The sequence below is a fragment of the Ciconia boyciana genome, chromosome 4, assembly GCF_034638445.1.
Source record: "Ciconia boyciana chromosome 4, ASM3463844v1, whole genome shotgun sequence".
Lineage (NCBI taxonomy): Eukaryota > Metazoa > Chordata > Aves > Ciconiiformes > Ciconiidae > Ciconia > Ciconia boyciana.
In genome coordinates this window covers 29,292,924-29,319,493 of record NC_132937.1, presented here as the reverse complement: position 1 = coordinate 29,319,493, position 26,570 = coordinate 29,292,924, and the positions used below count along the sequence as shown (strand labels likewise).

Below are 26,570 nucleotides of genomic sequence, written 5' to 3'. Positions count from 1 at the left end.
CAATGACAGACGTGGCAATCCTCCCATGATGGGCGTGCACCGTTCCCTGGGGAGGGTGCCTCTTTACACTCTAATCCCTGCCTCAGGTCATGCCCCTGGAGGACTTATGTTGTTCTGGTCCTCAAAAGTTCACAGGCGCTGGGGGAAGGGGGTGGTCGTGAGGAGTTTCATTCCAAGTTTCTGGTGGTTGCAGGCCTGTTCCTTAGATAAAGTCTGTGTGACCTCTGGCCATATATGGTAACTGTGCATCCTCCGACGTGCTCTTCTCCTCCCGTGCTAGCCAACTTGCTGCACCTTATCTCGCTACAATGTTTGAGACAGTACCTCTTTCGGTGTCTCACAAGACAATACCTCTTTTAGTCTCTCCTCTGATGAGCTCTCCCCATCCCAAGCTAGCCGCCTTGCCGTCCCCATGCAAATCGCGCCTTATCTCTCCACAACGTTTGAGACATTAACACTTTCAGTCCCTCACAGATGGTCTTTATTGTATTAGCTTTGCCACCTGTTGGGTAGCCCAACAGGACCTTCTCTACAACTCCTACCTGGGAGTACAAGGTGGGATTTCTCTAGTGGCAGGGAGAAACCCAAGGAGGTTTAAGTGCCGCTAATTCTACCTCTCCTTTACCAGACATGTGATGCAAAGAAAGCTTAAGTGATGTACATTTGTGTGCTTAAAGGAGTGTTCAGAACAATCATCTTTGAAAATGCTTGTTTTCACATGTGCATCTCTAGGCATCTGTAATTGTAACATTTCACTGTGTAAACTTCAGACTGTGGCACACATGAATTCCACTAGTTTACAGGAGCAAGTGCTTTCTAACTTACCTGTTCCTTACTGTAAAACACAGTGGTGAGAGGTCAGATGTTAAAATGCTTGATCAAAAAGGATCTCCATAAAGTCCTAACTGAATCTTTTTTTCAGATTTCAATTTCCTTAACTACTTTGTGGCTTTTTGAATAAATAAGATGGGGGAGTGGATTTCTAAACAAGATCCCGAAACAGAAAAGGAGGCTGAATTGGCTAAGCTGCTAGCTGTAAAGGTGTGAGAGCAGACCAGGAGGATGGCTAGCTTGGCAGACATTTGGTCTCCAAACCATGTGACCTGGCTATCAAAATAAAACCAAGCATTAGGTTAAACCTAATTGCAGCAACAGATGGTGCAGTTTCAGATGTTGGTATGTTTCTGCCATCTCCACAGAATGAAAATACAGAGGGCTTTCAAAACTCACAAAAAGGCAAACACTAAATAACATCTAAGTCATCGTCAGTAACAACTGTCTGTGTGTGCCTCCTGGAAGAGTGAAATGTGAAGAGAGTAAAAATAGATCTGTCTGCAGACCTGACAGCGTGCAAGGTCTGTCTGAAAGAAGAGAAAGTACAAATAGGATTCTGCTTTTGAGGTTGAATCCTGGAATTAGCAGAGCTGCGAGTGAAAAGACAGGCAGTGCAAAGAGCTGGTGTCCATCTGTCACCAGACATCACCACAAGAGAAAGTTTCATGCCTAATCTATTACTGCCTATTATTCAGAACACTAAACTAATACATAAAAGGAAGCAGTTCTGCCCTTTGTGCTTGATAGCTGGGAGGTGGCTATATCCTAGTAGTAACGACCCTTTCTCACAATATCTTTTAGAGCAGATTTCTTTTCACTAGTGCAGATTTGGCTTTGAATTTTAGATTGTGCTGCCATATGCTTTTAGTTGAAAGCAGAAGATGTCAAGGATAGAGTGCATGGGTAGTGGCTTGGTGGGGGTAGGTTTTTTTTGGTCTTGGGGTTTTTTTATGGAGCAGTTTCCAAATGCAGAGGAGCAATCAGTATTGTATGATGATCCAAACAAAAAAACCCCTCTGTAGCAGAACAGCTGATCGTGAATGTCACTGAAATCGGGAATCAAACTCCTTAACACCAATGTAGCATTAAGAAGCAGGCATTCTTTATTACGGCGCCAGATGCACGGGGGATCGTTCCACCTAGCGTGCATACCGCAGGTTACATCAGCCAAAACTTATATTGTCCAGTTACATACATATGCATCACATTTCCTGGAATGACCATGCATATTCATTCTATTTCCTGGAACTAATTATCATATTTGCGTGGTCATTACGCATGCGTCCTTGAGCTCCGAGGGGCTTCCGTGGGGGTCTCTGGTGGTCCTTGGTGGTCATACAAGTGTGTCCTTTAGTTGACCCCTTCTTCTGGACATGCGCAATATCACCTTGCTTATGATGTAACTTGCTCCCCTTCTTCATGGTGCATGGTCCCTAACAATGATTTGGCACCCTTAACACAAACCAATTATTCTAACCACCCTCGACTCGTTGTCAAGATGGGCCGGGGCTGTACTGGGAACATAGCAGCATGTCCGTACTACTCCTTGTCCAATTGTCTTTGGGCATGGTAGCATATCCATAGCCATAGGTGTACAAACACAACATTAAAGTATTGTCTACCCCGCTCCTATCTCTATGTTGCTTAGTTACAAAAGAACGAACTAATCATTTTGGTTACATCTGGTTACATTTCCCCCCTTTGGAAGTTTTGAAGTAATCATCTTTTCAATACTTCCCTTCTTAATCTTTCATAACTCAACATAAGCAGGTGGCTTCTCTCCTGGCATTGGTGTACGATGCTTCATCACTGATTTAAAAATTGCTACAGAATTCCTAGACATTGTCTGTGTTAACATTTTCTTTAAACATTGATAAACCAAACAAATCATCAAAACAACTATAATAAAAATGATTAGTGTCTGTAACAACTCAGTTATCCATCCTTTAAGAGGAAATCCAAAATGTCCCAAAACTTGGCCTAACCAATTTGTTTGCATTTCACTCCTTAAACCTTGAGTCTGCTGTGCCACCCTCTTCATATCATCTATTTGTTCATTCAAAGCAGCTGTAACATTTGGGAGGTGCACAGAGCAATCCTGATCTCTACTTTGTAGGTAGCTACAAACTCCATGCTCATGTAATAACAGCATGTCCAGTGCCATCCTATTCTGCAAAGTCACAGAATCACAGAATCACAGAATCGTATAGGTTGAAAAAGACCTTTAAGATCATCGAGTCCAACTGTAAACATAACACTACCAACACCACCACTATACCATGTCCCTAAGCACCTCATCCAAACGTCTTTTAAATACCTCCAGGGATGGGGACTCAACCACTTCCCTGGGCAGCCTGTTCCAATGCTTGATAACCCTTTCAGTGAAGTAACATTTCCTAATATCCAGTCTAAACCTCCCCTGGCACAATTTGAGGCCATTTCCTCTTGTCCTATCACTTGTTACTTGGGAGAAGAGACCGACCCCCACCTCGCTACAACCTCCTTTCAGGTAGTTGTAGAGAGCGATAAGGTCTCCCCTCAGCCTCCTTTCCTCCAGGCTAAGTAACCCCAGTTCCCTCAGCCGCTCCTCATCAGACTTGTGCTCTAGACCCTTCACCAGCTTCGTTGCCCTTCTCTGGACACGCTCCAGCACCTCAATGTCTCTCTTGTAGTGAGGGGCCCAACACTGAACACAGTATTCAAGGTGCGGCCTTAGTGCCAAGTACAGGGGCACGATCACTTCCCTAGTCCTGCTGGCCACGCTATTTCTGATACAAGCCAGGATGCTATTGGCTGTCAACCAACACTCCCAGGTCCTTTTCCGCCAGGCAGCTTTCCAGCCACTCTTCCCCAAGCCTGTAGCATTGCATGGGGTTGTTGTGACCCAAGTGCAGGACCTTGCACTTAGCCTTGTTGAACCTCATACAATTGGCCCCAGCCCATCGATCCAGCCTGTCCAGGTCCCTCTGTAGAGCCTTCCTCCCCTCAAGCAGATCAACACTCCCGCATAACTTGGTGTCGTCTGCAAACTTCCTGAGGGTGCACTCGGTCCCTTTGTCCAGATCATTGATAAAGATATTAAACAGGACTGGCCCCAACACAGAGCCCTGGGGAACACCACTTGTGACCGGCCGCCAACTGGAGTAAACTCCATTCACCACCACTCTTTGGGCCCGGCCATCCAGCCAGTTCTTTACCCAGCGAAGACTACACCCGTCCAAGCCATGAGCAGCCAGTTTCTCCAGGAGAATGCTGTGGGAAACCGTGTTGAAGGCTTTACTGAAGTCTAGATTGACAACATCCACAGCCTTTCCCTCATCCACTAGGCGGGTCACCTTGTCGTAGAAGGAGATCAGGTTGGTCAAGCAGGACCTGCCTTTCCTAAACCCATGCTGGCTGGGCTTGATCCCTTGGTTATCCTCTACATGCTGTGTGATGGCACTCAAGATGATCTGCTCCATCAGCTTCCCCAGTACCGAGGGAAGTCATTCTAGATGTAGCCTGTAATTGGATATTCACATCTTTAAATCCCTTTTGTGCAGCACTAGTTAATGCCTGAACTTGGCCTGGCAGATTATACAGCCAAAATCTGTTTCTTGCTGATGCTACTTAAGGTAGAAAGATTGATTCCAACACCCATCCTACTTTTGTTCCAGTTGACAGTTCCCTCCAAGGGCCCGGATCACTTTGTTTCCTCATCTCTTCAGGCATGAAAGGTCTCTTTCTCCATAAAGGAGAAAGGGTTAACATTCCCAATGTTTTTTGTTTGTGAGGCCCATCTAATGATAGATGAGTAGTCCAATTTTCATCACTAAAAACCCAAACTGTGTGTCCCATAGCTGTCAGAATTTTTTGATCTCAATATACTGTTTCCCCTTTTTCAACTACTCCTGTCCAAGTATCATTAATGCTGGTAGAATAATTTCTGCACAGGCATCCCAATCTCAATGCCCTAGCGACTGGCCCTATTCTTTGGACTTAATCATCTGTGGAATCACAATTGTACACTTTAGTACAATCCCACAATGGGGTTTCCTCTGCTTTTAACCTAACGTGTTACATTAGGGAAAATTTTCCATTTAACTTCTTGTTGCACTTTAGTGACTTTACCTTCCCATTCAATACACCATGGTGAAGGATTAAAGTATTGATAGGCTCCGTGGTTTACAATTTTCCAAATGGAACCTAGATAAAAACCCCAGGGTAAATAATTTCTTACTTCCTCACAAATTTTCTCAGTTATTGTTCTATTTTGCCTTTTTGTTTTCATTACTTTTTCAGAATATTTACACCATCCTATTCCTTTGTGTCCTATTAGGAAGGTTCCTCCTAATTTCCTGCATGCTTGTCTTCCTCCTGGTATTACTTTCATCTTTTCCTCAACCTTCCATTCGGGTACAAAAATTTCATTCCAATAGGTATTATTCCAACAACTAGTAAAATTTTCTTCCTCTTGTTCTGACATTTTCTCAAAAGCTCTGGTTAAATCAAATGTCAAAATTCCCCATTCTATTGGGTCTTCTGCTGACTTTGGCAGGGGTAGGCAGGCCGTAATTTGACTGGTATTCTGCATTTTCCCAAAGGATTGGATTAACTGTAAAACATTTCCATTTACAGTATCAGGGTATTTACACAACCACAGCATCAATACAAACACCAAACAAACCTCACACATTTCTCTTAAATTTCAGTCTCAACTTATCCTGATCTGTAATGTGTACAGTCCACTGATCTTGAGGTGGAGCCTTCTTTACTCGTCTATAGTGGATCCAGGGCTCAATTCCTTCAACCTTGACTGCAGTATAGGTTGTCAGCAACACCTGGTGAGGTCCTTTCCACTTCTCTTGCAATGGTTCAGAGCTCCATGTCTTTACATACACAAAATCTCCTGGTTGGTACCGGTGCACAGGAGTGTCCAGAGTGAGTGGTCCGGTCAACACAATATGTCGCCGGAGCTTGGTAAGTGTTTTACCTAAAGAAATCAGATACATCTTTAAATTTGTTTCCCCAATCCCTCTAATTTCTCCTGGAATCCATGGTATCTGATAGGGTTTCCCATACAATATTTCATATGGGCTGATCCCATCTTTAGATCTTGGTTGGATTCGGATCCTTAAAAGGGCCAATGACAATGCTTGCGGCCACTTTAGGGATGCCTCTTGACATAATTTGCTAATTTGTCTTTTTAAAGTTTGATTCATCCTTTCTATTTTTCCACTAGACTGCGGTCTCCATGGGGTATGCAAATCCCATTTAATACTCAAAAATTTACTCAACTGTTGTACTATATCTGCTACAAAATGTGGTCCTCTATCAGAGGACATTCCTATCGGTACCCCAAACCTTGGAATTATTTCCTTTAACAATACTTTAACTACTTCTCTGGCCTTGTTGGTGTGGCAAGGGAAAGCTTCCAGCCAACCTGAAAAGGTATCAATCAATACTAACAAATATCTGTAACCATTTTGTTTTGTTAACTCGGAAAAATCAATCTCCCAGTAGTCCCCAGGGGAATTTCCCTGCTTAAGAACACCAGGGGGTGGTCTCTTCTGATTCAGAGGATTATTTTTCAAACAAATGTGGCATTTCGCTATTACTGATTTCACTATCGCTGTCATTCCTACACAGATAATTGATTTCTGTAAATCCACAATCATTGCTTCAATTCCCCCATGTGTTTCTCTCTGTTTTTCCTCTGCTATTTTTATCATTATTTGTGGGGTAACTGTGACTTGTTGGGTGGGTGTTACCCACCATCCATCCTCATTTTCTACTGCTCTCAACTGTTCTGCCAATAATCTATCCAATTTACCATCATTTGGTTTCGGGGTTGGAAGTTTTACCTGTTTTACTGGTACCAGGGCAAGGATGCTTTGCTCCACTGCCTCTCTAGCAGTTTTATCAGCCAATTGGTTGCCCACATTTACCACGGTTTGTCCAAATGGATGTGCTTTACAATGCATTACCACTACTTCCTTGGGCTGCTGGATGTCCTGGAGGAGTTGGAGAATTTCTTCCTGAGCTGACAACAGTCCTCTTTCCTTCCAGATAGCTCCATGTGTGAACCTGCTTTCTGTGCTGATGTATTCACAGGGAGAGCTTCAGCTTTCATCACTTGGGTGGTGGTAACCACTGCATAGCCCGCCATTCATTTTCCATCTCGGACAAAGCTGCTTCCATCCATAAACAGCTCCAAATCAGGATTAGGCAACAGTTCGTCCTTCAGGTCCTGTCTGCTAGAATATACCTGTTCAATAGCTTGCAAACAATCATGGTGTAAAGGCTCACCCATTTCTGAGCTCAAAAACAATTGCTGGGTTCGCTGCTGTTGTAGTTTTAAGTTCCACATCGTCCTGTTCCAAGAGAGTGACCTGGTATTTGAGCATGCGGCTCGGGGACTGCCATTGCCCCCCTTTTTGCTCCAAGACAGAAATTACCATATGTGGGACATAAACCGTAATTTTCTGCCCCATGGTTAATTTCCTTGCTTCTTGGATTAAGAGTACAGTTGCTGCCACCGCTCACAACCATCCCTTGCTGACATTATCCAGTGGCTTAGAAAAATACCCAATGGCCCATTTCCAAGTTCCTAATTTTTGAGTCAACACACCCAAAGCAAGATGTTGTCGCTCATGTACAAACAATTCAAAAGGCTTTGCTAAATCTGGGAGTCCTAACACAGGTGCAGACATCAAAGCCTTCTTCAGATTTTTAAAAGCTGTCCGACACTCAGGTGTCCACAACAGGTGATTCTCCTGGGATACTTTCAAAGCTGCATAATTAAGGATCCACAATCGACACCACCCGACCATACCCAAAAATGTCTGCAATTCCCATATAGTTCTGGGTTCTGGAACTTGACAAATGGCTTCCTTTCTGCCTGCTCCCAATCTTCTTTGTCCTTGCAAAATTTCAAAGCCTCAATATATCACAGTCTCTTTCCCAATCTGGGCCTTGCTTTTTGATACTCGGTATCCTGCTTGTCCCAAAAATTCAACAAGCTGATGGTCACTTGTAAACAGTCCTCCCGAGTCTCTGCTGCTATCAAGATGTCATCTACATACTGCAATATTATTCCTTCTGAATTTTCTTTTTTCCACACTTCCAATTCCTTTGCCAACTGATTGCCAAATATTGTAGGACTATTTTTGAACCCTTGAGGTAGCACCGTCCAGGTGAGTTGTGTCTTGCATCCAGTGGTGGGGCTTTCCCATTCAAAGGCAAATATGCCTGGCTATCTTTGTCTAGAGGTATGCAGAAGAAAGCATCCTTGAGATCAAGTACAGTAAACCACTCATGTTTTTCTTTTAAGGATGTCAGCAAGGTATACGGGTTAGCTGCTACTGGGTGAATGTCTTGAACAATCTGATTTACGCCTCTTAAATCTTGAGCTAACCTATATTCCTTGCCATTCTGCCTTTTCACTGGCAATATCGGGGTGTTATATTCTGATTCACACTCTATCAATAATGCATAATTCAAACATTTAGTTATTAATTCTTCCAACCCCTTTCTAGCTTCCCACTTGATAGGATACTGTTTTTGTCTTACCGGTTTAGTTCCAGATTTTAGAACAACCTTTACTGGTTCCGCCAATTTAGACCGACCTGGAATTCCACTAGCCCATACCAAGGGTGTTACTGCATCCTCTACTTCTGCAGGAATTTCTTCCTTCGGTCTTGGTGTGTTCTGTAACATAAAAATTCTCACTTCCACAGCTTTTGATTCGGGTATTAGTAGTTGTGTCTCCCCATTTTTAAAAATTATTTTGTGCATTCAATTTACTCAATATATCTCTTCCTAACAAAGATGATGGACATTCTGGCATATACAAAAATTGATGAGTTACCCATGGCTTTCCCAATTTGAATTTCAAAGGTTGTAAAAAGGGATGATTTTCCTTCCGCCCTGCTCCCCCAACAACACTTATAGTTTTATGACTAAACCCCCCTTTGCATATATTTAATACCGAATATGTTACCCCTGCATCAACTAAAAATTCTACTTCATCATTCCCCAGCTTTAATGTAACCAGGCGTTCAGCTGAGGTTGACTCCCCCGGTCTCCTTCAGTCCTCGTCATTCAGAGTCACTTAATTGCCTGTAGCGAAGGATCCAATTCTCTCACTTTGGGACATTTTCCAATGCTACAGGCAGAGCAACATCATCTTAAACTCTTATTCCTTTCCTGTTTGTTTCCAAAGTCAATACCATAGAATCTTGTGGGATAATCCCACACTGTTTTTGCCACTCCGGATGATTTCTCAAAGAAAAAAAATAAATGCCTCATAAGGTATTTCATCCCATTTACCCTCCTGCCTACAAAACAGCATTAATTGTAAGATGGTATAATATCGCAATGTACTATTCTTTGGCCATTTTCCCCCACTATCCAAAGTATACAATGGCCACCAATGATTACAATATTCAATCAATTGTTTCTGAGTTAATGGATCTCCTCCTAGATTTTTCCGATGCCTTAATATACAGCCTAGAGGGGATGTTCTCAGGACCCCCCTTTCCAGTGACTGCTGACTTCCCATTATAAAATAATACAACACAAAAACATAGAGACTATATCCGAACACACAGCAAATTTGTAGCTCCAATATCCAGACCAAAATTCAGAAACCAATATGACAACACAAAACCATAAAAACGCACAAACATACAACAAATGCATAGTTCCAATATCCATAGTATCCAAACACACAACAAATGCATAGTTCCAATATCCAGACCAAAATTCAAAGACCAATAGGCAGTTGGGGACTATAACCCCGACCCTTTAGCCAGAGCTCCACAGGCTTTCACCTAGCAGAGATTAGCTACCTTAGGTACCTTTTTAGCCCAACCCTGCATAGCTTTTGCTGTGCCTTACAGGCAGGCAACCAACCCTTGTTACCAGTATACTCAGAAAGAATGCCTTATTACCTTGTTCCAGGGGATCTTGCCCAGAATTCTTCAGTCCGGGGATCAGAGGTTCACCCTGAGAATCCCTCTGTGCCAGCTGGAGGTTCTGTGATCCCTCGGATGCATCGAAATTCAGAAGCAGGGTCCCATCTGGGTCGCCAAAACTGTCACTGAAATCGGGAATCAAACTCCTTAACACCAATGTAGCATTAAGAAGCAGGCATTCTTTATTACGGCACCAGATGCACGGGGGATCGTTCCACCTAGCGTGCATACCACAGGTTACATCAGCCAAAACTTATATTGCCCAGTTACATACATATGCATCACATTTCCTGGAATGACCATGCATATTCATTCTATTTCCTGTAACTAATTATCATATTTGCGTGGTCATTACGCATGCGTCCTTGAGCTCCGAGGGGCTTCCGTGGGGGTCTCTGGTGGTCCTTGGTGGTCGTACAGGTGTGTCCTTTAGTTGACCCCTTCTTCTGGACATGCGCAATCCCACCTTGCTCATGTAACTTGCTCCCCTTCTTCATGGTGCATGGTCCCTAACAATGATTTGGCACCCTTAACACAAACCAATTATTCTAACCACCCTCGACTCGTTGTCAAGATGGGCTGGGCTGTACTGGGAACATAGCAGCATGTCCGTACTACTCCTCGTCCAATTGTCTTTGGGCATGGTAGCATATCCATAGCCATAGGTGTACAAACACAACATTAAAGTATTGTCTACCCCGCTCCTATCTCTATGTTGCTTAGTTACAAAAGAACAAACTAATCATTTTGGTTACATCTGGTTACATGAAGAATAACTGTGCTTTCATATGGCTGTGTATTGCAAGAAGCAAAACCAAACTGAAGTTTGAGAGTAGTAGCAATTTTTAATTTGGCAGACTGGGAGCCAGGGCAGCTGCAGAGAACACACAGAGCTTGCAGGGAGCAGCCTAGCACCCTTCACAGTGCTCCCATGGTGAATCTTAACACAACCATCACATACTCAGGTTTTCCTTTGTGCTGCTCTTCCTATTCAGTAAAGGCAACAGCATTTTAAATTGCTTCATTTTTTAGCGATTAAGTAGGGGAAAGGGGGAAAGGTTCACAAATACAGGGTCTACCTCAATGTTATCAAAGGACTCTCATCTAATTAGCCTTTTTTTTTTTTTTTTTTAACTTTGAATATGTATTTTATTTGACTGGTGTTCTGACTTCCAGGATGTAGGGCAGAAGAGTCCTGTTAATAGCAGTGGCTTACCATATGCACCATCTTGTATCGGTAGCAGAAGAGTGGGGCAAATGGGGGAGAGACAGAGGCTTGTGCAGCACATGTAGCATCGTTTACTGTTGCTTAGTGGTTATGAAGCAGTAAGCAGTTGTCATTCCAGCCCTTGAAAGCTCAGCTGCTTCACCTCTGTGGTTTCCTTTGAGCCTATTCAGTGCTGCCAGTGAGGACTCCTTTCAAATGCCTATCTTAAATCTTAAGCAGCGAATCCAAATACCAGATGGGTAGTGAGAGGGTGTGTGCTAATTTAGTGACCATGTGAAGGCACCCCTAGGTGCATGGAGCAGTAAGAATAAGTGACAAGGACTGTCAGGGAACGGACTTGCTTTATGAGCCCAAGTGCCATGGTAAACCAGTGAAGCATCTTTAGGAATGTCTTCTTACCAAATTCACTTTCAAAGCATGGTGCTGTTTAGCCTCTAAATGCATCGATAACAATTGTAAGACTAAAACTTTGGGCTTCAGAGGGGATCATACTCCTTGTACTAGTGCCTTCGGGCTTCCTGGTGAGCCTCTTCAGTCAAATTAGATATGAGTGGAATCCCTTCCCCTTGTTTCTGAAAAATATCTTAGGAAACTTGAAGTACTGCATTTCCTAACCATCATTTTCTGAAAGATCTTATTGCTTTATTGAATGTCTTTTTTATTTTCGTTCTTTTGGCTTTTTGCTTTTTTTCCTAGAAGAATAGAAAGTTCAGCTTTTTTTAAACAAACAAACAAAACAAAACAACAAAAAAACAACTTCCAGAAGGGATATGACCAGAAGGGATTGTGTCCGAAACACTGTTACTCCTAACTCAGTGCTTCAATCCTCTGGTTGGATCAGTGTTCAGAGATGTAGGGTGTTACTGCCAAGCAATTTCTGAAGCAAATCATCGGTGCTGCTGCTTTTTATTTTTGAGCCATGCCTGTCATATGTGACAATTTGTTTTTTGTAATGGGTTTTTGTACTGTTCACTGTATGCGTGGAACATCAGTCACGTTTGATGTCACATTGTGCACTCTCCTATTTGACACATTCATTATTTTTGTTGTTCTGACATGTGGGGGGGATCTGGGATCTTGGTTTTGTGTGTTAAATTTTGGGATGGTAGATCTGCATGTGATATACCTCACAGAACTACTAGTCAATATATCAACAAAATAGTAAGCTAATATTACAGGCAGGCTAGAGAATTACCTCCCCTGCTATGCAGTGGCTGCATGGGCAGACTTAGGACCCAATGACTGACATTTGCTGTGGTAGCTGTCTTTATTATCTGTAGTTGCTGCTTTCATGGGTAAACCATTTCCAAAGGGAACCAGTAGCCATGTTGTCCATCACAGCACGATTGACAAATGTGGTGCGTTTCTTCATCTTTGGTTTATGTGGGGGACCAGAGCTTTCCTCTGCTGGGAACACGGCGCCTGCTGACCTCGAGTTTTAGGCTGCTCTGAAAAGGCACATTCAAGCTGCCTTTTCTTTTTTTATTATTTTTTATTTTTATAAGTTCAGCTGGGTAAAGCTTAGGGCTGTGGTGTTCCCTGTGATGTTGTCATCCAGGACACTCAGTTGAACATGAATAGTAGCAAAAATGAAGGCAATTGGATGCGTTGGAGGGAGAAGGTGTTTGGATATCCCTCTGAAAAAGCAATGAGAAATCATGTGCTCTATTTTTAGACAATTTTTGCTTTGTAAATAGAATATTTGTATACCTACAAGTAGATAGAAATATAGTAAAAGAATTTGAAATACATAGGAAAAATGTGAGTAACGTTTGAAGAATCAGATTGCTAACAAAGCACCATGTACCATAAATCTATCAAGAGCTTCCCATGTAAATAGCATCCTCTGTTCCGCCACAGACTTTGATGAAGACTTCAGTGCAAATGGCATTAATATTTTTAACACTAAGAAAAGTCCTAACCCCTTATGCACATATGTGCTTACATCATTATGTACCTAGGTGCGTATTGCAGAGGAAGTTGGCTTGCAATTCCCAAAGCACTTTTTTCGGGGCCCTGTACTTGAATATATGCCTTCTGAGACGCAGTTTCGTCTAGAGGAAACAGCTGCTGTCTGCGCTCCTCCCGACACACTACATGGAGTTTGTGCTGCTGTCCATTAAGCGGTGCCCTGTGTTGCTGATGCTCAGAGATGCTGTTGGCAGTTTGCAAGATTTGTTGTTGGCTTTTTCTTTGCCTTTTCCTTAGCAAGCCTGGAAACACAGTCCCAGATCCCAAATGCCAGACGCGGATTCAGAAATGTTGGAGTGTTTAAAAACTAATTTCCTCAAGCTTAGGCCTGTCTTAGGTTTTAAAATATCTCCTTAGAAGCTAGAAAACAGTTTCTTCCATAACAACTTTCTTTCCTCTCCTCCCCCATTTATATAACTCTGGATTTTCCCTTGTGTTTCTAAGATAGCCAGTGTTTGTTTCCTTTTTGCATGTTATGCAAACAAACCTCAGATTATATTGGCAGGGGTTTCTGTAACTTTACAAGTTGTCCCAGGGTGCACGACAATACTTTTTCCCCACAAAAACATCTATTAATTCCTTCTGCTTTTTCAACAGAAAAGTCTCCAGACACCTTTTTTATTTTGGAGGGGAGGGGCTCAGCATCCCAGTGCAGGTGAGCTGGTCTAATGGCAGGGTGCTGCATGAGAGGATGGGGTTAGTCCCTCTCCAGTCTCACCCTCTCCTTGTGCCAGCGCTGCCCAAGTGACTTTCTGGTGCAGCAGAGCAGATGGCATCCTTATTTTTTAATGATATACCCAACAGAATCTCTAGGTAGGTTTTTGGACTGTCCCAAATCTGCACTTCGACTGTTTTTACACAAAAGCAAGCTCCAGTGGAAATGTATGCACAACTTCCACGAGCACGCAGACTGCCACAAGGTTCAATACCTTTGCAACTCATTTGTTCTTATGTTGTGCAAAATGTAGTACTCAGAGAGTAAAATGTACGGAGAGATTGAGCAAAAAAATGAAATGAGAAAAACTCAAAAAAGAAATAGCTCAAAGAGGGCAAAGTAAAATAGAAACTGGTAAGGTCTCACACTTTTTAGTAGTAATACAATAAAAAAAAGAATATTTGATCACTTTGACAATGTTTCCTTAATGTGATTTAAGAGTAGCTTAGGATGAACAACATTTTATGCTTCATAGTGTGTCAGAAAAGTTTGTAAAGCAGGGGATAGCAAAAAAAGAAGATAACTGAATCAACTCGTCTGAAATCCTACCCGAAGGTAACAGTAATTTGAACTTTGATCCTGTTGTGGTGCACAGAGCAGCAGAGCTGGTGGAGTCATACAGGTCACCTGAAAAAGAAAACCATTGTACTATAATGCTGTAACTTTTAAAATACATACTGTGAACAGGTTCAATGTTTTTTTAGCTCTTTATACCATATTTTTTACAGCGTAAATAATTTGTTTAGAGATGTTTTTATGTTCTGTTTTTACAAAGATTTTAATGGACTTTTGTGAAAGTCCATTTCACCATACTAGTGAAAATATTGTTTTCCAATTTGAAATGGTCATCTACAGAAACTAGTTTTGAGAATAAATCAAACTGACAAAATAGTCATCCTAACACACTAAATCTAATCAGTCATTTAACATATTTCTGTTGCTGAATGATACTGAAATTTTCCAGCTTCCACTATTGAAAAAATATTTCTTTCACAACTTAAGCAAAATCATCACAAGGCACTTTAATGAAGTTGTAGCATACCAAGTAAATTTTCTTGTTGATACACTTTGTTGAATCAATATTTTATTAGCTAAGCAATTAAACAAATGCATGCTTGAAAAAGGAAGTGTGGGATCATGTTGGGGGAATAATATTCCAGTGTGGCAGATGACATTTAAGACTAACCTAACACTAAGTTACCAACTTTGCATACGTTTTAAACTTAGTTTGCTTGGCTGTTGTAACTCCTGTTGTATTGCTTGGGTGTCTAAAAATATGCATGTATTTAACAATTTTACCATAGTATTGCCATGGAATTTAATAAATATATTTTCTTACACTCTTACATGTTTTGATATTCCTTGCTCGCATGTTTATTTTTGAGGTAAATTCTGCTCATGCTCCAGTACAGAGTTATTTTAACTTTGTGCCAGAGTAAATAACCACAGGATCTGGCAAGCATAACCTTGGCTTCTTGATTGGCAGAGCAGGTAGTAACATGGGTATTCTCTGAGCAGCTTCTCCTAAGCACAGCATGCCATAGTGTGTATATACATGGTTCACTGAAGCCCTCCTGTTCCTGCCATGCGATGTGATGACAGAAAGAAGGCCAGTTGACTTCCCCATGTCCTCCTCGGCTTATGGCTCTAACACAGCTGGGGTTTTGAGATGTGATTTCCCTGCAGGCTCAGGCTAAGGGCTTGCAGAGATGAGCAGCCAGAGGCTCTCTGTGGTGAACAGGTCTGTGTGGTGGACATCCCTATTCCAGGATGAAGGACATAGCAGCAGGAAGAAGGGGCCCAGGCTGCGCACTGTGGCGTTGGTTTGGGTGACGTAGGACACTTTCTCCGTGTGTTTTAGTGGAATGGAGATGATCAGCTTCTATGGTGGCTGTAACATGGGCTTTATGTTTGAGGCCATTTATGTCACAGCACTTATTTGTTGTCCTAGCGACAGCCAAGGAATTTTGTGTTGAGCTAACCACAGCATCTGAACTAGGGAGTGACCCACGGGCTTAACAGTGTGCAGACAGACAGGTGCCACATCACAGCACATCATGTGAAGCCATCGTTGCGTGGCGGCACTATGCTCTCTCCATCTCCTCAGAGGCAGTCTCAAAAGTCAGAGAGTCAAGTCCTTGTCTCACAGTAACAGGTTGGTGCAGCTTATTGGGATAACACCAGCTAGCCAGGATGTGTGAGCTCCACTGAGCACTGGGGAGGTGTGGGATCTAAGGGGGGACTAAGTCCTTTAAGCAGTACAAAGACTGCAACATGTAGAGCTGTGGAAATGAGGAAAGGCTTCAATTGTTCCAAAGGTGAAATCCCAATAGCTGCTCTCTCAAGTCCTGTGGCTGCTTTGGCCAGTGCAGGAATACCAGGGATGAGTTCAAGACAGGTCTCACTCCATCATCTGGGCCTCAGGTTTAAAAGAAGTGGAAGGATGATGGTTTTGCAATATCTTCTGAAGAGTTCAGCAGTAAGATCAGCCTGTTGGGTTTGGTATTTAACACAGCTCAGGGACAGCTGGGGCTCACCATGCGTTGGCATGGAGTTACTCATGTGACGGCAGCACCTGAGGAACATGGAAGTAGCAGGTTTCTTCGCAGGGACAGAGCTGTGCTAAGTCCACAGAGGATGCAGACCAGTTAGCCTGGGCTGTGCTTTGCCGCTGCAGAGAGCAGTGAGAGCAGCTGAGAGCTTTGGCCCTTGGAGATGCGAGCTGGGTCTGACCTGTCTGCGGACACCACTGTCTCTGCCCTAGCGCAGGATGCTCAGGTGCGGTGAATGGCCCCACCGCGTGCCTTGCCCCACATGCACAGTCTGGGTGCAGGTTACACAGGTGCACGGCCTCATGCCTGTGTGGATTTACCCCCAGGGTGGGGCATTTGTTTTCTAGTCACTATGCCAGCACAGAAATCAGTTACTGACGATATCCTGCCATGTCGCATTTACAAAATACAGCCACTATAGATGAAATACCTCAAGCCAGTTGGGAGCTGGAGCTTTTAATTTTGAGTGCATTTATGTGGTACCTGGGAACTATAAATACAGGTACTTCTACAAAGTAATTAAAATCACAGAGCCAAGAGGAGTCTCAGTTTCACGTAGTGTTGTGGCCTTTCGAAGAAAATAACTTGTGCTACAAAAAACACACTGACTGAGTCTGAAGCTTGGATAATGACAGTATGCTTGGACTACCCCATTTTTCACCATCAGGATGAGGATGGAGAGAGGGACTCAAACAGTCAGTATTTCCTGGCCTTGTTCCAGCATGTATTGTTATCTTCTCCTTAACTCTCCTCTGTGCTGTCAATGCTATCTGCTCCTAACATGACACTGACTGTAGCATTAGTGTCCAGTGTTTCCTCACATTTGCAACCACAAAAAGTTATTCTCAACACATAAATAAAGGTTACAGAGTCCCTGTGTACGAGGCATTTGTTAGTGCTTAAAAAACCCCCTGTGTTTCGGTAAGAGCAATCAGAAGTTCAAATGAAAACTGCCTAAAATTGGTGATTTCATTTTTGAATTCTGCTTTGCTGACACCAACATTAAAAGCTGTAGCAAGGAAAAAAAAAAGGAAGCAAGAGAAATTGTAAAGAAAATATTAAATATTGCCTCTCTGGTGTCTTCAAAAGACAGGAAAATTGAGGAAAATTCTAATGTGTCCACAAAAAGTGACCATGTACACTGCCGCTATTGCCACTAGAAACTATTTGAGGGTCTGCAAACCAAAAAAAAGGTTGGAAAGCCTCTGGTTTGTGAGCCTGGAGTGTCTGTGCTCAGCAGCCCCATTTCTTTCACACTGTCCCCATATGTCAGGTTTTGTGGCCTTCTGACCTATACAGCGATTGCTGTGACCATCCCACTTGCGTTTCTGATGTCTCACAGTAATGTACGTTGCTGGAAAACACAACCTGTGGGGACAACATTGAAAGAACTGGCCCTGTTGCTTTCTTAGAAAGGAAGACTGAGGGAAGCTTAAAAAAAAATATGGGGCGGGGGGGGAGGAACAACATCGTCTTTGTCCTGTGCACAATAAACAAAGAATAATGCTCTGACAGTGAAAGGAAACTTGAGAGAAATAAGGGCAATCAGTCTGCAGCACTGCCAGGCAATCTCTGTTGCAGGGGGTTTAGGAAAAGGGCAGTCACAGACAAGTCAGGTTGTGTCCCTGGGGGCAGAAAGGGACTGGACAGCTGAGCTTTTAAATTTTTTGCATATAAATCCTGGTCAGCCCCTCACCCTGGCAAGTGAGCCTTCCCGAGCGCACAGCTCCCAGGTCCGCAGAGTCCGTCCCGGTGGGTGCAGGGTCTGTTCCAGCCTATGCAGAGGAAATAAATACTGATGGCAGCTGCCTGCTGGCCGGCCGCTGACTGCCGGGCTGGGTGGAGAAGCCAGGCCCTCGCAGAGCTGCACTGACCGCAGGTGCCAGAGCCGGGCTGTTACTCATGTGTGAGACTCCTGGGCGCAGGGGCGGGGACACATCATTGACTGACGGGGGAACTGACCCGGTGACTCAAACTGCTGGAAAAACAAAGCAGGCAAAAGGGCTGTGCTCGCTGGAGCAGGCAATGGCCTGACTCGGACAACCAGGGCAAGGTGTTGCTTCGAGGAGGGGAAAACCCCACTGTGTGCACACCTCTCCCCGCCCAAGAAATAAAATACCAATAAAAAGACACGTCTGGCAGATGGGATGTGGCTGCTGCTCTCCATGAATAAACCACAGCTGCATTTTATCTAGTCCTTTAGAGTGAGGAGGTTTGCCCCTTGAGGCGTGATGCCACTGTGGAGGTTGCTGCACATGCAGAGCTGGGTAGTACCAGGGCAATGCATTTCCCATCTGGCGTATTTTGCTTTATCAACAGAATTAAAATATTTTCTCAAAAGCAAAGCCTGGCCAACAAAATAATAACTTTAACAGACATCTGTGGCAGGCTAATGCACCAGCGGGGAATGGGCAACTCCCTATCCCCAGCAGCCCCCTCCTTCTTTGCTCCCCGGGGCCAGGCTGGGACGACTGGGATGCAAAAGAGCTCCTGGCTCCTCGCCTTTGACCACCCAGGACACACCGGTGCAGCAAGAATTTGTCTACCATAGGGACCTTTGCTACGTCTTGTCTGGCTCTCTTTCTTTTTTTTTTTCTTTTCTTTTTTTTTTTTTTACTTTAGGATGATCTGAGTAAACCTAACTGCTGACTCCCAAGTGTCTGTCTGGTCCCCAGGGAGGTGGACCAGTGGTGGAGAGCAGCGAGATACGCTGTGCCCTGGGCAGGGCAAGGGGCAGGGTGAGCCGCTCTGCATGACCGCTGGTGCCCTGGCACAAAGCCTGACTTGGCCCATCCAAGGCTGGTGCCAAGGGGGGTGTTTAGCCTAGAAAGTGGAGGGGGATGTCTTTTGGGATGAATGTGGAAAATCAGGAAGCAATCTAAGAACTGTGGTTTTAGGAAGGGGATTAAATTGCAAAGAAAGGCACAAGCACCTGGGACTGCTGGCTTCAATGCCATCTCCCTTTTCTAGCATTTTGGGGATTTTTTTAACTGCCCATTCTCCACCTACATGCTCAGAAACACACAGGGAAAACTCAGCTCCTCACCTTTACCAGACAACTGCTATTGCCAGTCCACAGGCAACACGTATATTTGCCTCTGTTTGCCCCAAGCTGCATGGGGACATTTGGCCACAGGCCAGGGACTGTTTCCAGGGGGGCTGGAGGGTTGGGGGAAAGGTGGGGGGCCTGGAGCCTGCAGAACTGCTGCGCTTGTGCAAAAGCTCATGAAGTTGCACAGCATGTACCCCAAATTCAAAAGCTAGGGGGTGGGCAGAGGAGTTTGGTTTTTTAACACCCAAGACTGTGCCCAAGCCCTGTTGCCCCCAAGGAACACAGCAAAATGCCACTATTTGTGAGGCGCCCATTGCAGCCAACACAGGGTCCATCCTGGGGAGTCAGAGTTTGGGGACTGTGGCCGGTGGGTGGGTGGTCTCTGTGCCCTGCAGCGAAACTGCCCGCGAGGATGGGCCAGCCGTTTGCACAGGTACCTGCAGCAAAAGGACACGGCTCTGTCAATGGGCATGAGCTTGTCCTGCAGTGCCAGGGTCATGCTGAGCATCTGATATGGCCCGAACAATAAATAACATGATTAATAAACTGCCTTGGAGATAGTGAACAGCACATCCCAGGCCAGTTCCTGGGAAAATGACTAAGCACTCTGCCACGCACCATCCGCCTTTCCCCTCTCCTTCCCCAGCCCGGCATCGGGGGGTGGCTGAGCCTCCACGTCTTGTCTTGTCAGATGTTCCTGCATTTCTGGCACCTATTTCCTGCTTAGCCCCTTGAGTGGAAACCCCTGCCTCTAACCCAGCCTGGAGGCACGGCTGAGCTTCACTGGGTAGACTGGAAAAGTGAATGTGGGGGTGCTCCCCTCTTCAGAAGTTTCTCAAACTATCTTTAAAAGGATCCACAAAGGACGTTTTTTTTTTTCTTTTTCTTTAAAGGACTCAAACCCCACAGCATCCTTGCTATTCCCCCCTCCAGCCTTGCCGGCACTACGCAGCTTCACCACTTGTGCTTGGTCTGCAGCTCCAAATTCCCACGCAGTGATACACACAGTTGGGAACAAGCATTTGGGGAGCTGCAGTTTGTTGCTTTTCCTTTTCCACAACAACAACGGAGGTATTTCCTACACCACCCCCCCCTCACATTTCAAAGAGCAGCTTTTGTTCTGGGGAAGTATGGCCTTGTACCAAAACGCCTGTTATTCTGCAGTAAATTACCTTAAAAATAGAGACCTCTCCCACCAGATGTTTGTCTGCGACAGAAATGAAAGGATGGGAAAGGCAAGGCACATGTGACAGAGTGGAGACTGATGCAGTTTCTGGACCGTTGTCCCCTGTCACCGGTCACTGGCGGCACAGCAGGTCCCCAGGACTAGGGGTACTGCCAGCCGGATCTCACTACCCTATGCCAAGTCAGGACAGGTCATTACCATTTGGGAACCCCCCCCCAAGCACATAAAATGTGACTCTTTCCTCTCCAGCAGCTGAGATGCAACCCGAGCACAGGCTGTGTCCTGGCCGCCGCCACAGGGCTGCTGCAGTGAGCAGCCAGCAAGACCTTCAGCCTCCACAGATTTTAGTTTTTACCCCTTTTCAAACACTTTGCACATTTCCCCTTTACATCCCATGGCATCAAATTCCATTTACTTTCATTTTAAAGCCACATCTTGATAATATACTTTATCCTGTTTTTTTTTTCCTGACCATGCACAGGTTTCTCTCTCCCCATGGGGCTCCCCAAGCCAAACAAAACTGCACTTCCCCTGGAAGGAGAGCCATGTGTGTCTCTAGCTCCTCTGAAAGCTGCCTATTTCTTCTACAGACAGTTCTTTTGAAGTGTGATTTGAACAGGGGGCAGAGCACAGGTGCACATCTTACATGCTGGCACCACCATATATTTTTCTGTTCCTTTCTATTTCTAACTAGTCTCGGTATTTGTTTTTGACCACTGCTGCCATGTCTACAAAGAGCACAAGATCTTTCACATAAGTGATCAGGGTGTCCCTTTCAGCATGCAGAAGAGGGGCTGGAGTATCCTTGGCAGTTCTTTGCATGTGGTAATATCTAGTACCAGCTATTATTTTTTCCACTGGAGTCTGAAGTTGCTCATGGTCACCTGTAGGTGGGACAAGCCTCAGGAACGTGTTTTAGCTCCGAGGGAGCCAGGAGCACCCTGGGCACAGTAAAAATGCAGCAGAAACCTCCTGATGTCCATTGCTTTTGCCACATCAGGTCCTTTTAACTCATCAGCATTCAGACGAGCCAGCGCTGCCAAGGAGGTTTGTGCTTCTCCCGCTGCGAGCACGCAGCGAGCCGTGGGGTGCCCCACTGCACAGCGGCTCTCGCTTCTTCACCTGTGGTGGGTTGACCTTTGCTGGCTGCCAGGTGCCCACCAAGCTGCTCTATCACTCCCCCTCCTCAGCTGGACAGGGAAGAGAGAATATAAAGAAAGGCTCATGAGTCGAGATAAAGACAGAGAGATCACTCCATCACGGGCAAAACAGACTCGACTCGGGGAAATTAATTTAATTTATTGCCACTCAAATCAGAGTAGGATAATGAGAAATAAAACCAAATCTTAAAACACCTTCCCCCCACCCCTCCCTTCTTCCCAGGCTCAACTTCACTCCCCATTTCTCTACCTCCTCCCCCTGAGCGGCACAGGGGGACAGGGAATGGGGGTTGTGGTCAGTTCATCACACGTTGTCTCTGCCACTCCTTCCTCCTCACACTCTTCCCCTGCTCCAGTGTGGGGTCCCACCCACAGGAGACAGTCCTCCATGAACTTCTCCAACATGGGTCCTTCTCAGGGGCTGCCATTCTTCACGAACTGCTCCAGCGTGGGCCTGGAAAGTCCTTCAGGAACAGACTGCTCCAGTGTGGGTCCCCCACAGGGTCACAGGTCCTGCCAGGAGCCTGCTCCAGCTTGGCTCTCCATGGGGTCACACCCTCCTTTGGGCGCATCCACCTGATCAGGCGTGGGGTCCTCCATGGGCTGCAGGTGGATATCTGCTCCACCATGGACCTCCATGGGCTGCAGGGGGACAGCCTGCCTCACCATGGTCTTCACCACGGGCTGCATGGGAATCTCTGCTCTGGTGCCTGGAGCACCTCCTCCCCCTCCTTCTTCACTGACCTTGGTGTCTGCAGAGTTGGTTCTCTCACATATTCTCACTCCTCTCTCCCAGCTGCTGTTGTGCAGCAGGTTTTTTCCCCCTTCTTAAATCTTAAAATCCTCAAAAATCTTAAATCCCAGAGGTGCTACCACCGTTGCTGATTGGCTCAGCTTTGGCCAGCGGCGGGTCCATCTTGGAGCTGGCTGGCATTGGCTCTATCAGACATGGGGGAAGCTTCTGGCATCTTCTCACAGAAGCCACCCCTGCAGCCCCCCCTGCTACCAAAACTTTGCCACGCAAACCAAATACATCCCCCTATGGCTCACTGCTCCACTTCAAACAAAGAGTTAAGGAAGAAAAATCTCCAAACTATGAAATTCTGGATCATTTCCTTAGTGTCTCAACAGCACTCTGTTTGCCTGCTTAAATTAAGTGTTTGGCAATCAAGGTTGCATAAGTGTTGGTCCAGTGCCTAGAAAACATTTTATTTTAAGAGGACTGTGACCCATCAAGGTCTCTTGCACATCCCTTTTCTCATTTTTCAGCAAAAAAATAGTGATTTAAAATACCACAGTAGCAAGAATTTGCTCTTTTTTTCCCTAATCTTTTAATCCATTTAAGCCAGGAAAGCTTCATAATATACAATTTTAAACTCTCAAAATTTACAAAACAAAAAGAGTCAGATTTAAAACTGGTCATCACTCACAAATATCTCCACCAAAACTGTATAATACAGACATTAAGCCTCCTGTATAACAAACTGAAACCACAGGTCGCTTTGCTATTTTTAGGTAAGTGTGCAAAGAGCTAATGGTATAGTATGCCTAAATGTTAAAGGTTATACCATGTAAGGAGTTCTGATGCTGCTATAAAAAATATACAAGTATAAAATTACTTCTACAAAATTGGTTCATTGATTTTGTTGCTTGTAATAAAAAAGTAGACTTTAAGAACTTTCCTCCAACAAACAACAATATTTTGAAACCAGTCACTGTAGCTGTTATTTACACAGGATGAAACATAATTTAGCTAAATCAGATAGCGGTAAAAAGAACTACTTATTCTGGGACATATATTTTGAATGCACAGATACACTGCCTGATGGTGCATTTGTTGAACAATACAGTCATTATACCATTGCAGGGTGGAATGAATGCAGGCATTTCAAGACTGCTCTCTTTGATAGTACAAAAGATAATCTATGGACCACAACACAGTCATTGAGCTACTCATAACATCACACATTTCTTTGCTGTTTGCACTGATGCACAACCTTTAGTGTTCACTAAACACTTAATGGGTAGAGGGGACGGTTCCTACACAAGATATTCGGTTTGGTTTGGTCAGCAGAGGAAAGGAGAGGGAAAAATGTTTTGGGTTTTTTTTTCAGGTTTCCCTTTGGCTTGGTCACCTTCCCAGATGGCAAATGTGGGCCGACCGTAGAGGGCTGTGGCAGCCAGCTCGCACTCAGCCACACACGCAAGCATGACGGGTCCTCAGCACCGGGATTCCTCTCTTGTCACTTGGTCCTACACGTGTTGATGTTCTTCCCATTGGCAGCATCCTCCACCAGTGAGATGTAGCAATTGTTTGAAAGCGTGAGGTGCGAGATGCACCCCACCAGGCCCCGCATGTACTGCCTGTTCGTGTGCAGGGCTATCTCCTTCATGCCACCTGGGGGAAAGGCAGCGATGAGAAACTCTTCACGGACACGGGTGTCTGTTCCTGCTTGGCAGACTGCACGCCCAGCAACACCATTATCTTTCCTAGCACACCTCAGAGGTGAATTTTAATTTACAGGTTGCTCTGTGGTTTTTAAATACAGCTTTTAAGCACTTGAAAGTACAGAGGGGATAAGCAGGAGATAATAAACTAGGATGCTAATTATTTATTGCAGAAATTGTAGCATCAGTAAGAGATGAATAAACTTGGGCCCAGATTCCCACTAAGGTGTGGAGTTTGCAGCTGACACTTGCTGTTTCTCTATGTACCTGCTGGGGGTACCACAGTGCACCCCATGGTGTTGGTCCTTTCTCATACCACAGTCCCCCCTGGCCCACCTGGAGAGGCCTCCCCACAAAAAACAGGCTGTGGAGGACCAGAGGCTTCTGCATGAAGCCTTCACCTTGAGATGGACGGAGCTGGGATGCCCCGGCTTGCAGCCAACCTTGCAAACACAAACATGCGTCTGGGTCCTGAATGTGAACGGTGAGCACTCACCTACATAGAGATCTCCACTGATGTTTAACTGCCTCATCTTTCCAGGGGATTTTCCAGTTCTGGCACCATAATCATCCATGGTTACTTTGCCAGACTGTCCATCCCTGAAACGAAAACCAAACTGCTCTCATGCATCCAGCCTATAACCAGGCAGGAGGAGGAAAAGGAGCATCTCCCCCTCGCCAGGAGAAAAGGGCAACTCAGTGCTTGACAGGGTTCATGGCGAAGGCTTGGAACTGATGTTGGGGAGCCCCACAGACAGCGGTGTGCTATGGCAATCCAGACCCTTCAGGGTTTTTTCCAGGGACTAATATGTGAGAGACCCGCAAAGGGTGGGGGACACATTTCTGGAGGAGAAAAAAACTGGGAAAGAAGTAAATTGCACAGCTGGGGGAGAGGGCAGGACGGACAAGTTCTGAGGTGTTGTTAAAGATAAGACATAACATAAAAAGTAAACCAGAGAAGCTTAAACAAGGGAACAAACAGGAAAGCTAAGGTAAAACATACTTCTAAGGAGTGCCCTGCTCAAAAGGTTTGTTTCTTATTAGAGCTTTTAGGCCACTTCCGTTTTATAAATGGTCAATAACTGCACTGACAGAAGAGCCACTTGATGGTCTCCTATTCTCACTGAATTTGGTGACAAGTTGTGCTAATGTCAGCCTGTGATTTCCAGGGAACTGACATCTCATGAAGAGAGGGATTGTCCTGGTTTCAGCTGGGATAGAGTTAATTTTCTTTCCAGTAGCTGCTATAGTGCTGTGTTTTGGATATAAGGATGAGAATAATGTGATAACACGCTGATGTTTTAGTTGTTGCTAAGTGGTGTTTACACTGGTCAAGGACTTTTCAGCTTCCCCTGCTCTGCCAGGTGCACAAGAAGCTGGGAGGGGGCACAGCCAGGACAGTTGACCCAAACTGCCCAAAGGGCTATTCCATACCATATGGCCTCATGCCCAGTATAGAAACTGGGGGGAGTTGGCCGGGGGGCAGCGATTGCTGCTCAGGGACTGAGTGGGCGTCGGTTGGCGGGTGGTGAGCAGTTGTATCACTTGGTTTTTTTTTTTCCCCTGGGTTTTGTTCCTCTCTCACTCTCTTGTTGTTTTCCTTCTCATTACAATTTATTATTATTTTTATTATTATTATTATTACTATTATTATTATTTGTTCCAAGTATTAAACTGTTCTTATCTCAACCCATGAGTTTTCTTACTTTTGCTCTTCCGATTCTCTCCCCCATCCCACCAGGGAGGGGAAGGGTGAGCGAGCGGCTGTGTGGTGTTTAGCTGCCTGCTGCGTTAAACCATGACAGGACTTTTTGGCGCCCAACATGGGGCCTGAAGGGTTGAGATAACGACAGATCTGACCAGAGCGTGTTAAAACAAATTTGTGATAAGCATTCATTATATTAGTTTAATAGTCGCTGGTCACAATGTTGATTCATTTGCTCTCGGAGATGTGCTTGTTCTCAGAGTTGTGTTACGTAACAGCTTACCTGCCATGTGCACTCCCTGTGGTGCTGTTTATCACCTCTGGGAGATGGATTAAAGTTATCGCTTTGCTGTACTGTGTAACACTGGCTTAGTATGATAAAATTCTTGGTCATGAGATTGTACTCAGCAGTGCCGTCATCCCCATACTTCAGGAGCCATCTCAAGGAAACTATTAATGATTACGCTTTTACATTTTCTCCTCGGAGAGCCAATCTGTGGGGGAGACACCTTCCTTCACCTTCCCCTTCTCCTCCAGGCTGATTACAATAGCTCTTGAGAATTTTGAATATCCTTGGGATGTTCAAACCACCATGTTCCTATTGCTATGGCTCCTGAACATGTTTCAGGCCTTGTTTAAGGTTAAACAACTATTTAAGAATATCATCCAGAGATCTGCCTCAAGACTGAATAGTTATGAGTGGTGTGTGGGGTAGCATGGGCAAATGCCTAGGACGGTGGGCACCTCCAGTGTTTTGGAATT

The 26,570-nt window shown here is 44.8% G+C and overlaps 1 protein-coding gene across 1 annotated transcript; it reads right to left on the bottom strand.

The window, feature by feature from the left end:
• Window positions 1–23,229: 23,229 nt before the first annotated feature.
• LOC140651426 (pikachurin-like) lies at window positions 23,230–24,820 on the bottom strand. The gene is made up of 3 exons (XM_072860901.1): window positions 24,807–24,820; window positions 24,600–24,703; window positions 23,230–24,053 (listed from the first exon to the last, which is right to left on the bottom strand). Exons 1-3 carry the CDS (start codon window positions 24,818–24,820, stop codon window positions 23,899–23,901), a joined length of 273 nt encoding a protein of 90 aa, XP_072717002.1. The 3' UTR covers window positions 23,230–23,898.
• Between the last annotated feature and the right edge of the window lie 1,750 nt (window positions 24,821–26,570).

Coding starts and splice junctions, on each gene's coding strand:
- LOC140651426 (XM_072860901.1), bottom strand. Junction 24,054..24,599: donor CAGTGGAGATCTCTATGTAG/GTGAGTGCTCAC, acceptor CCTTTCCCCCAG/GTGGCATGAAGGAGATAGCC.